General features: G+C 34.1%; 1 protein-coding gene across 1 annotated transcript; it reads left to right on the top strand.

Moving 5' to 3' along the window:
* Window positions 1-4,531: 4,531 nt before the first annotated feature.
* Window positions 4,532-9,483, top strand: LOC114329747 (uncharacterized). Its single transcript, XM_028278943.2, has 4 exons — window positions 4,532-4,621; window positions 4,829-4,999; window positions 7,457-7,624; window positions 9,249-9,483. The coding sequence occupies exons 1-4, from the start codon at window positions 4,565-4,567 to the stop codon at window positions 9,417-9,419; spliced, it is 567 nt and encodes a 188-aa protein (XP_028134744.1). The 5' UTR covers window positions 4,532-4,564; the 3' UTR covers window positions 9,420-9,483.
* The last annotated feature ends 5,377 nt before the right edge of the window (window positions 9,484-14,860 follow it).

Here is a 14,860-nt window from a genome sequence, read left to right as displayed (position 1 = left end):
GTTCTTGAATAAACTGGTATCTGATCGGCCTATGGAGGAGCGGTACGGCAAGGGGTAAGGGCTTGCGGCTTGGTGATACTGCTCCATAGATCCCTACCGACGGGCGTTGATGCCTAAAAACGGTGTGTATACAGTGCGTCCATAAAGTAACGCATAAATTCATTATTTCGTAAACCGGCGACTTTAAAGAAAAATCCCGACAAAGGTCGACTTTTATTTTTAATTTCCGATTTTATGGCATATATATCATACTAGTGACGCCATCCATCTGGGCGTGATGACGTAATCAATGATTTTTTAAATGAGAATAGGGGTCATGTGATAGCTCATTTGAAAGGACATTCAATTCTCTATTCCATAATATAATCAGTAACATAATTATTTGTACAAGTTGTTCAAAAAAACATTTTTTTAATTAAAATAATTGAGAAAAAAGAAGAATGTATGTAATTTATCTAATTGAAAATACGTTTTAATGTTGTCAGAAAACAGGAAAAAAATGTTTATTTGACAAATAAATATTGTTTTTTGCTTAAATTCAATGTTAAAGCTGCCACCCACCTGTCTCTTGCCAGTTTGAACATTTCGTTTAAGCGAAAATCAATGTTTATTTGTCAAATAAATTTTTTTTCTGTTTTCTGACAGTAGTAAAACGCATTATGAATTAAACAAATTACATACATTCTCCTTTTTGTCTCAATTATTTTAATTAAAAAATATTTTTTTGAACACCCTGTATAAGTAATTATGTTAATATTTACATTAGTGAATAGAGAATTCAATTCTCTTTCAAATAAGCTATCAGATTACCCCTATTCTCATTTAAAAAATCATCGATTACGTCATCACGCGTAGACGGATGACGTCACTAGTATGACATATATTCGAAAAAAATCGTAATTTAAAAATAAAAATCGACCTATTTCGGGATTTTTCCTTAAAGTCGTTGGTTTACGAAATATCGAATTTATGCATTACTTTATGGACGCACTGAATATATCTACTTTTAGTAATAATACTTTCTCACAAAGCCTCAAATACAACAGATAATAGAACCTCAACCATATATCAAACGATAATGAAAACATGCTAGTATCGGTTAAAAAAAAAATGCTAGTAAAATCTATATCTTCCCTCATAAAAACATTCATAAATAGACTTGGGTCTCTCATCACAACTATACGGAACCAATTTGATCACGTAATTATCGATTCAAGGCATGAAAGTAATGTTTATGGATTTACGAAGTATCAGGGGAGTAGATGGAGATACAGACCGTTATCTTGTGAGACCAAAAATCAGGTTGAAAATATCATCCAAAAAACAACAACACCAATATGGATAAATGAAAACGAATAGGCAACAGTCAGATAGTTGAGCATTTTACAAAATCGCTGTCAAACGAAAAGAGAGGCTTCATAATGATGAAATAATAAAAAACTACGAAGAGGAGCTACTCCAAACGCGGAAAGAATATTTCAAAAATTTACTAAACATACATCAAGGAACAGAACACGGAGAGATAATGTTTTTATTAAGAAAAACGGTACAGTCACTGTGTTTTTCAACTACTAAATATACGTGCCCCATTTGGGGCAGATTTGCTAACACCAAACAAGTGGATACCGCGCTAAATGAGTATAATAACGGGATGCATGAAATCAACGTCATTTTACAATTTAAATAGAGCAGCGGGTTTTGAAAATCCCTCAACACGCAGAACTGTAGCAGAATACGTAGAACAAATTAATCAAGTTTCAGACAAATGGTAAGCTCTCTACAGAACTCAAACGCCAAGATAGCGACTGACATCCAGGAAAAGCTTCCTTGAAACAGTGTAGGATAAACTGCTTGAATATGTTCCTCCTCCACAGAATCAATGGGCCGGTTGATCTTCAGGTGTTAAAAGGCAAAAAAACTATGAATATGATAAGTACAGCGGTCAAATCCGAATTGAAAACTGCAAGCATAAGCTCCATACACAAGAAAGGGAATAAACATGACTGCACAAACTACAGAGGACTCAGTGTTTTAGCTTCCGTAGGTAGACTGTACGGCAGAATACTACGAGATAGAATAGAAAGTCAATATGAGGACTGGGAGGAGCAGAGTGGTTTTAGAGCAGGAAGATCGTGTATTGATAACCTGTTTTGTATAAAACAATTAATTGAAAAATCACTAGCATATGGGAGTCAGCTACATCTAGTATTTATAGATTTGAGGAAAGCCTATGGCAGTGTACCGGTAAATAGACTTTGGTAATCTCTAATAGAGAACAATGTACACCCACAGTACATTAATGCGGTGAAAAGTTTTTACCAAGGAAACAGTAGTTATATAAAAACGAGAGATGGACACTCAGAATACTTTCAGGTTAACAAGGGTAAGAGAGGGATGCTGCCTGTCCCCTACCCTTTTCAAAATTTATATAAACAGGGCTCTGAAAAAATGGTTCAGAAAATGTAAGAAAATGGGAGTATAAATAGAAGAGGGTAATCTGACTACTTTGTAATTTGCTGACGATCAGGTGGTTCTAGCGGAGGATACAGAGGACGCTGCTTATATGGTTCGAAAACTGATAGAGGAGTATGAAGATTGGGGTCTGGAAATAAATACAAACAAAACAGAATATATGACAATAGGCTGCACAGGCGAAGACCTAGACTTAGAAGGAAAAATAATAAAAAACACTAAAGAATATAGATACCTGGGAGTTACATTGACGGAAGATGGAAACGACGAAACAGACATACAACAAAAATTAGGTAGAGGAAGAGCCATCACAAGTCAGATAAATTCAAAACTATGGAGTAAAGATATACGAGAAAGTACAAAAAAACAACTATATAAAACATTTATTGAAAGTACAGTTACATATGGCTCAGAAATCTGGGCAATAAATAAGAAAATGCAGAACCGAATAAACGCAGTAGAGAACAATTTTTGGCAATGATGCTGTAGATTAACGTTACACGATCATGAAAGAACCGATAGAATAAAAGAAATTATGAAGGTGGAAACAAAATTAACGGATACGATAGAGAGAAAACAACTATCCTGGTACGGGCACATGAGAAGAATGAATGATGAGAGATTACCAATTAAAACCTGGAGGTGGATCCCAAAAAGAAAAAGGAAAAAAAGAAGACCAAAAAGTCTTGGGAAAAAGGGATCAATATAGCCATGAACAGAAGAAATATAGAAATAGATTCATGGCAAAACAGAAAACAATGGCGTTCGAATTACGATAAACGGCCTACGATGCTGTAAAACAGTCGCTATGTATATATACAGCGGTCGGTCCAGTCAAATTAAACCTGGCAAAGTAGGGAAAATAGACCTTCTTTTTCTTCTTTAGGTGGTGTGTCCGTATTTAGACGTTGGCCGTCATAATGTTTACAAGTTCCTGAAACCTTTTTCTATCGGATAAAACAGACCTTGATCTATATTAATCTTTCCAACAGCTATCCACTTTGTCTTTGAAATGTTGATTTCCTCTCCGATAACTTGCTTCGCTGACTAGATTAGAAAAATAGACCATGATGGTGTAAACTGTCTGTATAATCTTCGGGCTCAGCTGCAGAACCTATCGCCTTTTAGTGAAATACCAAGCAAAGAAAGATCTACAATCTGCTTGTGCTTGTAGTCGGTTCAGTTCGGATTTTCCCGCTACGTTAACGGGAACGCAGTCTCATTCTTAGCTGCCCTAGTATTAGGGGCAGCTCACGCGTTTCATTAACAAAGGATTTTATCCCAAAAATATTGTTTATGATTTGCAATAATTAAACTCATCAAATAGCTCGCACATGTTTGCAATATAATAACAATTGCGTTAGTGTGATATACGGGGTGATAAAAAGATTGTTTAATATCGAATATAAAAGTGAATGCTTGGGATTTAACACTGTCACTGTGGAGAAATACAAGATATGGAACATCATATTACATACAGAAACTGTTCTCATCGTTGTACTCTCGAAAATTTGTGACTCACCAACAAAGATGGAACCGACGTAACCAGATACTGGGTCGAAATTATATCAATGACACGTTCCGACACGATAAAGTAAAGTAAGTACTGAAATACCCCTCAGCAGGTTATCCGAACTTATACAACCATCACAATTAAGATAGACTAGATATAATCAAACCAAGATAGGTTTATAGTTACGGGGAGCACTCCCAAATCATAATTTACAAAGTTTATACATTGTAAATCATGATTCGGAAGTGTTCCTCGTAACATTCAACGTATCTTGGTTTGTGTCTTTGTAGTCCATATTTATTGTGATTTTAGTATAGACTGTTTTTGTTTCCAGAGGTAAGATATTTTATTACTTACAACTTAATTTATAATTTTTTATGTTATTAATATTTGGAACGAAATATTGCAATAATTTTTACTTATATCTTTATCATCATCATTATTCTTCAATTATTTAATAATTAACTCAAATTTCACAGGCTTCTGAATGGGAATACTACCATTAATTGTTGAGTTATTAAAATCGTTTTAATGTGTTTATATTTTCAAAAATTTAAATAATTATTGACAATCCGCAAGATGATGTTGGTTATTACTGCCATTATTGGGATTATTTGCTTTCAGTTACATACAATCGTAAGTTATATTAAAATATTTAATATCGATCTTAGTTTTCTTTCTTATGGCTTTGTTTAAGTGTTACTTGATTTTTTTCTATTTTTTCCACATTTACTTTCTTTTTTAATTTCCATTTGCTTTTATTATATTCCTATTTTAGTTGTATACTTGTTTTTTCTATATTCTTACAGAAATTTAATTTAATTATACATATCTACCACTTAGTTCTCAGCAAAAATTTTGTACGAAATGGAAACATTGGAAATTTGCAAAGATCCCAAGTACGCTCACATTGACAACATGGTGAAGAAACTCCAAATATCAAGATACAATCGAACAGTTAAAATGTTGGAATTTCATATCAGTTCAAAAGATCCCTTAGATGAAAATATCGAGGTAGGTGTTGTTGCGTTATTTAAATCCAATCATCATCATCATCACCATCATCACCATCCTCATCATCATCAGCCCGTTTTAAATACACTGTAGGACATAGACTTCTCTGTTTATATCCAGATGTAGTATGTGGACCCAATTTTTCGTCATCATTCGTAGATCATCTCCCTTACTGAATCAAAAGCCTTTGTGTAATCTACGAAACAAAGCAGCATTTGTAGTACACTGTAGGACATAGGCTTCCCTGTTTGTTTCCAGAATGCCTGGTCTTGTAGTATGTGGACCCAATTTTTCGTCATCTTTCGTAGATCATCTCCCATATTTTCCATTATTCTCTTTACTTACTTACTGAATCAAAAACCTTTGTATAATCTACGAAACAAAGCAGCATTTGTATATTATATTCCCTTGCTTCTTCCATTATCTGTCTGGTGTTCAATATCTGTTCACACGTTCTTTTTACTGCTAAGAATTCGTGTTGTTCTTGGGCTACCTCAGGAAATCGAAAGCTTTTTAGCAGTTTATTCTTCTTCTTCTTTAAGTTCCATCTTCTATCGAAGGTTGGAAATCATCATGGCAATGCGGACCCTGTTGACTGTCGCTCTAAATAGCTCTGTACTACTGCATTCGAACCATTCCGTTAAGTTCTTAAGCCAGGATGTTCTTCGTCTTCCCACATTTCGCTTTCCTCGGATTTTGCCTTGCAAAATAAGTTGTAGTAATGAGTATTTTTGCCCTCTCATTACATGCCCCAAGTACTCAAGTTTTCGTCTTTTAATAGTTAATATTATTTCCGGTTTATTTCCTATCCTTCTAGTTACTTCCACGTTTGACATTCTTTGAATTCATGATATTCGTAGGATTCTTCTGTAACCCCAAAATTCAAAGGCGATTAACTTATTCAGATGGACTTGTTTTAATGTCCACGCTTCCAGGCCATAAAGAAGAGTAGAGAACACATAACACTGAAGCATACTTAGGCGTAGTTCTAACCTTATATCCCGACAACAAAGAATATTTTTAAGTTTAATGAATGATGCGCGTGCTATTTCAATACGTGTCTTAATTTCTTTGGTTTGGTCTACATTTGATGTTATCCATGTATTTGTAGTTATCCACACTCTTAATTACAGTATCTTCAATAGTCAATTGGATGTTTGCATGTACTGATTTAGTCATGATCATGCATTTAGTTTTCTTTAAATTCATCTTCAGTCCGTACTCATGACAGCGTTCATTAAGGCGCTGCATTACGTTCTGTAGATCATTGTTATTATCCTTTATTATTATTGTATCGTCTGAAAAACGTAATTTGTTCAAGACTTCTCCATTGAATATGAGAGCGTTTCTTGAAATACCGCTTCACTGTAGAAATTGATGACTAGTGGAGACAGCACGCAACCCTGACGGACTCCTTTTTGTATTTTGATGTCTTGGGTGTCCTGGTTGTCAACTCTTACCTTGGCAGTTTGATTCCAATATATGGCCGAAATAAGGGAAATAAATCAACTTGATTGATTAATGGCAATAGAAATGGATGGTGTGTGCATTGTCTAGTGGCTCTTTGATCTTGAATCTTTTGATTGATGTACAAACGGTAGACACACCATCTACCATCAAGTTCGGACAAGGACCGGATAACGCCTTTGAAAATTTTTATATCCTGCATAAAAAAGAGAGTAACATACATATATAAGAGATTTTAAACAAGGGCTTAGACTGCGCAAGTCCTAAGTTTTCACTCGACGTGACCGGAAGTAGAACGGGAAGTCAATATTTGAACGCTTCGTATAATTTTACGTCGATTGACATACGATTTCGTTAGTTTTGAGCCATTTGTGCTAATTTCCGGTCATAACTTTTTAACCGGAAATGACATCAAAATCTGAACTAAATATTTGAGCTCGACTACTCAATACTCCATAATTGATTTGATATCTCATGCAGTATTTTGGCGACTATAATGTGGCTCTTCCGATTGCCCCGTTTTAAACGAAAGTGATATAATATATGGAAGTATATATTTATTCCCGTCTTGCTAAGACGCGTCGGGTAATATATCGCTTTTACTATTTCAGTGACTTTAAAAGAGTACTTCCGGTTTAAAATTCTAAATCCGGAATTCCGAGGTCAAATTTCTCACTTTTAATACCATCCCTGAGTTACATATAAGCTCTGACTCGACGTTGCATTTGTCATTATATCAGTGCTAATATGAAACCGGAAGTACATATATTTTTTGCAATTTTAAAGCCAGAAGTCCTTGTTGAAATTTTTCATCTTCAATACCATCCTTGTTTTATAAACTTTCATTAGACAGCTCATTTGCCATTCTATCTGATCTAGTGACGGAGGAGTTGTTTTTACAAAGGTCCGTTGGACAAACAGACGTGGATAATTCAAGGTTGTCACATTTTTTCAAAATGGATGAAAACAACAGATTAACCAATATTTTAGGGAACAATCTCAGCAGCGAAATGGACGAATGGAAAATGGCTGAGTATTCCCTTCATTCCATACGTACCAGACATATGTAAATACGCATATCAAAACTATCCTGAACAAGTGAGGTTCCTGATGGAAGGTTTTAAAGTGGAGCATCCTGACAGATGTCCATTTCCTGCCGTAAGTATAAAAAATTTGTATTTTTTTTTATAATCAAACATTATATCATAATATACAGGGTGGGTTAAAGAAAACAGTCCACCTCGATATTTGGCAGTAGTTATCAGATTTTAAGGAAATGCCGAAAAGGTCGATTTTTATTTTTAAATTACAATTTTTTGACATATATTTCATACTAGTGACGTCATCCATCTGGGCGTAATGACGTAATCGATGATTTTATAATAATGGAAATAGGGATCCTGTGGTAGCTCATTAGAAAGGGTGTTCAATTCTCTATTCAGTAATATAAATATTGACATCATTATTTATACAGGGTGAGCAAAAAAATAATTTTCGAATTAATGTAATTGACGCAAAAAGAAAAATGTATGTAGTTTATTTAACTCAAAATACATTTTACTGCTGTCAGAAAATAGAAAAAAAATGTTTATTTCACAAATAAACATTTCTTTTCGCTTAAATTAAATCACAAACAGCCTCCCACCTAGTACCTCTTGGCAGTTTGAAACATTTAATTTAAGCGGAAAGCAAGGTTTATTTGCCAAATAAACATTTTTATTTCTATTTTCTGTCAGCAGTAAAATGTATTTTGAGTTAAATAGATTATATACATTCTTCTTTTTGCGTCAATTAAATTAATTAAAAAAATATTTTTTGGTAACCCTGTATAAATAATGATATTAATGTTTATATTACTAAATAGATAATTGAACACACTTTCAAATAAGCCACCATACGACCCCAATTTCCATTTAAAAACATAGATGACGTCATCACGCTCAGATGGATGACGTCACGTCACTAGTATGAAATATATTATGCCAAAAAATTGTAATTTAAATCGGCATTTCCCTAAAATCTAATAACTACTGCCAAATATCGAGGTGGATTCGATACTTGGCGGTGGACTTTCTTTGGCCCCCCCTGTATTTTCCAGTTTTTGCATTTTTGAGACCAAATGTAGTTTATGGAGTTTATGCTTTTGATTTATCATTTCCGTTTCTTTTTTGAAAAGCTCCTGTTTAGGGTTTTAGTTTGTGGCAGGAGCTTTTAACGTTTATTTCTTTATTGATCATGCCTTTGCTTATACAGCTGGTGCGTTTTACATTATTTTTCTTCTTATGCAATCCACTAATGAATTTTCGCGATAGCATTTGACCATTTTCCTCTATCCCTTGCATTATGTATTAGGTCTCCTATGTTTCTTAGGCCTGTCTGTTGTTTTACATTATGGAGCCATGCCATGACATTTTCTTCCTGTCCACTCATTATCTTTCTTCCATCATTGCCGTATCTTTCGTTTTTAACTACGTGCCCCAGGTATGCTGTTTTTTCTCTGTTTAATTGTGATTCTAGTTTTGTTTTTTTTTCACATTTGCTAAATTTGAAGTAAAACGGACCACAAAAGGGTACCTTTGATAAAGTTTGCAGTTTGATGCTCTTTGGTTGCGAGTTTTACTTCAACTTTAGCAAATATTATGAAAAAATCTTTCAAAATAAAATTAGAATTTTATTTTCCATTTTTACCGCATTTAACGGTTTTTTTATTTTTATTATGTTTTATTCTATATTTAACACAAAATAATGCAGATTGGTTGCGATAAAAAACTCATGTTTTTAGGGTAATCATACACTACACAACTATCCGATGGTTACGAAATTTGAAGTCAATAGTTTAGTACCAATAACTGGAAGATTCATGTTTAGAGTTATTTTGAGAAAAATAGCAACTAAAGAAATAGTTTATTGTATTCAAGGTACTACCCTACAAACAGCACAAACAAAACTGTAAGACTAGAAAAGTTACTTAACAGCAAATGTATAGTTGCTGCATTATAAAGTTATTCACTTAGAAAATGTTCAATAAAATTCTTTAAAATTTTATACTTTTTGTAAGAATAATTTCTCAAAAAGCCTCCAAAAACAACACAGCCTCCACGATACATCAGACGATAATGGGCAAAGGCTTGTAAAACTAGCATCAGCTAAAAATATGCATGTAAAGTCTTCTTCTTAACGTGCCCTATCAAGTCCCCTTGACGTTGGCGATTAACATGGCGAAACTGTCTCTGTCTCGAGCTATTCTAAATAGGTGTTCTGCTTTCTTTATTCCTGTCCACTCCCGGATATTCTTCAACCAAGAGGCCTGCTTTCTACCAATTCCTCTGCGTCCTTCGATTTTACCCATCATAATAAGTTGAAGAATATTATACCGGTCTCCCCTTACTACGTGTCCAAAATAAGCCATCTTTCTATATTTGATGTTATCAAGCAGCTCGCGGGTAGCATTTGCTCTCTTAAGGACTGCCACATTTGTCAGCATAGCCGTCCATGGTATTTTCAGAATACGTCTGTGCAGCCACATTTCAAAGGCCTCCAAAAGGTTAATGGTGGATATTTTAAATGTCCATGCTTCGACACCATACAAGAGGACTGACCAAATGTAGCATTTAATCATGCGCTTTCGAAGTTGAAGTTGCAAGGTATCATTACAGAAGAATGACCTCATTTTTAAAAATGTCGTGCGGGCTATCTCGATTCTACATTTTATCTCTTTATCTGGATCTAGTTGTTCAGTAATATGGCAACCAAGATATTTTAAACTGGGTACTCTTTGAATTATATGACCATCAACATATAACCGTGAATCTTGATGGGCCAAACGGCTAAATACCATGTATTTTGTTTTTGAACAGTTTATATTTAGGACACACTCTCTTCCCACTCTGTCAATGGCATTTAAAAGGTGTTGTAATCCATTCATATCATCACTTAAAATAACTGTATCGTCTGCGTATCTGATTGTATTTATCACAATTCCATTAACCTTCACACCCCATTCCAAATTATGCAGCGCTTCCTTAAATATGCTATCTGAATACAAATTGAACAACAGTGGGGACAGTATACAACCTTGTCTGACGCCTCTTTGTATTTTGCATATTTCTGTTGATTTTCCATTTATGCAAGCTGTCGCTGTTTGACGCCAGTATAATTTTTCTATGATTCGTACATCTTGACTATCAACTCCTTTATCCTTTAGTATTTTAATTAATTTGTGATGTTGTACTCGATCAAAGGCCTTCTCATAGTCAATAAATACAGCAAAGACGTCTTTCCTTTGATCTCGGCATTTCTGCAATAACACATTTAGTGTAAAGAGTGCGTCCCGGGTTCCCAGTCCATTTCTGAAGCCAAATTGTGTTTCATCCTGGTCTTCTTCACATTTATCTCTGATTCTACTGTGGATGATACGTAGAAAGATTTTCAAGGTGTGGCTCATAAGGCTTATCATTCTATAGTCGCTACAGTTTTTCGGACGTTGTTTTTTTGGTAGGGTTATGAATTCGGACTTTAACCAATCTTCAGGGATATCACCAGTCGAATAAACATCATTGAAAAGTTTGACTAGTATTCCAATGTTTTCCTCATTTATGAGCTTTAACATTTCTGTAGGTATGTTGTCGGGACCAACGGCTTTCTTGTTTTTTGCCAATTTTATGGCATGTTGTATTTCTGATTTTAGTATTTCTGGTCCTCCACCTTCATCTAAAGTGTCCAGTTCTTCGGGTCTATCATCATTATACAGTTCATTTATATAATTATACCAGGTAGTTCGAATTTCGTGTTCGTCTATTATCATTTTTCCCGACGAAATTAAAGTGTAAAGTCTACTTTGTACTACGATTGTAAAGTCTACTTTGTTTTATCATAAAAACATTCATACACAGATTTGGATCTCCATTACCAACTCCACAAGAACCAAATTGACCACGTAATTGTCGATGCTAAACATGGAAGTAATATTCTGGATGTAAGATGTCTCAGAGGACTGGATGGAGATACAGACCATTATCCAGTGAGAGCAAAAATCAGGTTGAGAATATCATCGCAGAAACTTAAAACGAACGAAGGATTGGGAGAGTGGAACACGAAAAAACGCAAAATGAGAAAATTAGAGAAAATTACATATTACATCAAACAACATCTAAATACATTAGATCTGGGCCATAATATCGAAAGGCTCTGAAAACAAGTGGAGAAATCGATTACAGAGGCAGCAGAAATAATAACAGGTTAAACAGAAGTTTGATTAAGAATGCTCAGAAAAACTACAAGATAACTGATAACACAGATCTATCGAATTCTACTAAATTTATCGATTTTGATACGGGTTGCAGAATTTGTTTAGTATATTGTAACAAATGTCAATTTTTCCGTATTTTTCCTGCACCCAATTTTCCCGGCAATTTTAAATCTCTAGTCTGATGAGGTTAAACAGAAGTTTGATTAAGAATGCTCAGATAAACTACAAGACAATTGATAATACAGATCTATCGAATTCTACTAAATTTATCGATTTTGATACGGGTTGCAGAATTTGTTTATTATATTGTAACAAATGTCAATTTTTCCGTATTTTTCCTGTTTTTTTTTTTTCGGAAAAAACAGGTTTTTTCCTGCACCCAATTTTTCCCGGCAATTTTAAATCTCTAGTCTGATGCCAGAATTTCACACACGCATACACACAGTGTTATTCTACTGCCAGGTAATTAAAATAAAAGATTAATACAATTTTAAAGTCAAAAGGCAGATATCGAGCACTGAATTTAATTAAATCTTGCCCAAGTATACTTTCGCTCACAAGAGCATCTTCAGGGGCATTTCGTCAATAAAAAGAAGGTATCTTCGAATGTCATTTTATTAATATAAATAATTTTGGTGGCAAACAAGGGACAAAACAGATAAATTAAAGTGCCAGTAGGTTCTACATTTTACAATATGGAGGCATAATGAAAAATGAATGCATTGAATGAATGAATGCGAAGAATGAATGAATTCATTCTTCATTCTGCCTCCATATTGTAAAATGTAGAACCTACTGGCAATTTAATTTATCTGTTTTGTCCCTTGTTCAGTGTTTAGTTAGATGTTAATTTAAGTTTGCCACCAAAATTATTTATATTAATAAAATGACATTCGAGGATACCTTGTGAGGATGCTCTTGTGAGCGAAAGTATACTTGGGCAAGATTTAACTAAATTCAGTGCTCGATATCTGCCTTTTGACTTTAAAATTCATTTATTCGAGCATTCAACCATTTCCTAATTAATAAAATTGCCTAAATTATTTGGGTAACATTTTTATCAAAAAAGGTATAGGTCTTTAAATCAAACATAATATCTAATTTTGTGGAACACCGTATTACTTATTACTAGTTTAGCGTGACCTATTTAATTATATTGTGCTCTATATTTAACACAAAAGATTGAGTGCTCAGATTGAGTGCGATAAATTTCTCATATTTTGGGTAACCATACACTACACAAATATCCGCTAGTTACGAAATTTGAAGTCAATAGTTTAGTACCAATAACTGGACGATTCATGTTTAGAGTTATTTTGAGAAAAATAGCAACTAAAAAAATTATATATTTTATTTAAGGTACTACCCTACAAACAACACTGTAAGACTACAAAAGTTACTTAGCAATACTAGCCAACGTATATTTTCTTGAAAATTATAACAAGGTGCTTACTTAGCATTTCTAAAGTTATACCTAAAAAAATTTTACAAAAATTTTATTTTTTTCTTCATTTTTATTTTCTCCTTTTAGTAGCATAAGTAGTACTTATATTTTAGTAAGTCAGACGGCGCAGTGGGCAAAGGCGCACCGTCGTCGGTTCGATCGTCACTAGTTTGATCGCGCAGTACGTCCTGGGTATACCCAGAGGGAGAACGCCTGCGCATTACAAAATTGGGCGTTCGCGGAGTCCAAATCTTTCCCTCTGAACACCCTCCGGATTTTTAATTCGGTGTTCGCGCAGTACAGAAAAAAGATCCTGAACGTGTCCGGAATACCCTCTCGACGTTCGAGGATTTTGTTTCGGATTTTAAGTTCGCACAGGCGCACAAAATATTTGGGAAGAATTTCTTGACATTCTGTTCTTACTCCTTCCAATTCTTAACCTAAAATATTGTTTTGTTAAACAGCTTGTAGATGTAGATTCTGGTTTTTAAAGTTTTGGAAGTGTTGTATCATTTAAATATTCTTCAAACAAATTTTAATATTTTTTATATTAAAGCTTTTTTAGTTGTTTTTGTCAATGTTTTCCATTTCGTATGTTTATAAATAAGTAGGTACCTTTTCTAGTATTATTTTCATTCGATATTCGATAATTATATATTACGGTAGTATCTATGTATTACAATAAATTGTACTCTGTTTTTACTTAATTTCTTCTATCTAAATAAGCTTGTAAGTATCTACATATTCTTGTGGTTTATTTTTCAGTTTAATTTATGAGTTAAATTAGTCTCTTATTGAATATAATGAAACATAAACAATACATCAAACTTATTCTGAAACTATTTCTTGTGTCTTGTTATATTTCATTATTTTTGTGGTGTAATAAACCACAGCACAATGCCACAACCCATTAAATTCAATACATAGATATCAAAATTGGAAACGATTGTTTTATTAAATTATTCCTTCCTTCAGATAATGTTCAACCCCCATGAAGTTAAAGGTAATTTTTATATCTAAATATCAACAATCTTTTACTCTCTACAAGAATGTAGCTGGATTTCAGAGTGGAAATAACCACATTATATTGTGGAAATAATAAAGAAAGACTCTAATCAAATTTCTACCTTCTAAGAAAGGCATTGAATTATTGAATAGAAAGTTAATCGTTTGCCTGTTGCCTTTATTCTCTTTTCTCTTTCTCTTTGTTGACATACAAATTTGTTGCATTTGCATTTTTTTGACATTTATTTCGAAATAAGAAAGAGACAACAAAAGGCTTCCTTCTCTAACCTTAATGTATGCAACCCGTCATTACATTGCGAATCCGAAAATTGTTCGCGGAGCGAAAAATCCTGAGCATGTCCAGGATAAGTTTACGTTGACGCCTGCGCATTGGAAACTAATCCCGAACTTACTCTGGGTATGCTCGATTTGTACTGCGCGAACACTACTAATTCTAGCGGATATACGATCGGTGGTTCGAGCGCCAGCCCGTCATTTGAAATTAATAAAAAGGCCAACGTCGTAGTATAAAATTCTATATAGAATTTACAACTTGTTCTGAAATAAACTGGTGTCAGATCGGCCTATGGAGGAGCGGTACGGCAAGGGGTAAGGGCTTGCGGCTTGGTGATACTCCTCCATAGATCCCTACCGAAGGGCGTTGACGCCTAAAAACGGTGTGTATATATCTACTTAT

Source organism: Diabrotica virgifera, chromosome 1 (genome assembly GCF_917563875.1).
Source record: "Diabrotica virgifera virgifera chromosome 1, PGI_DIABVI_V3a".
Taxonomy (NCBI): Eukaryota; Metazoa; Arthropoda; class Insecta; order Coleoptera; family Chrysomelidae; genus Diabrotica; species Diabrotica virgifera.
This window is presented reverse-complemented; position numbering and strand designations above follow the sequence as displayed.

Coding starts and splice junctions, on each gene's coding strand:
- LOC114329747 (XM_028278943.2), top strand. CDS start 4,565: ATGATGTTGGTTATTACTGCCATTATTGGGATTATTTGCTTTCAGTTA. Junction 5,000..7,456: donor CCTTAGATGAAAATATCGAG/GTAGGTGTTGTT, acceptor CCAATATTTTAG/GGAACAATCTCAGCAGCGAA. Junction 7,625..9,248: donor ACAGATGTCCATTTCCTGCC/GTAAGTATAAAA, acceptor TCATGTTTTTAG/GGTAATCATACACTACACAA.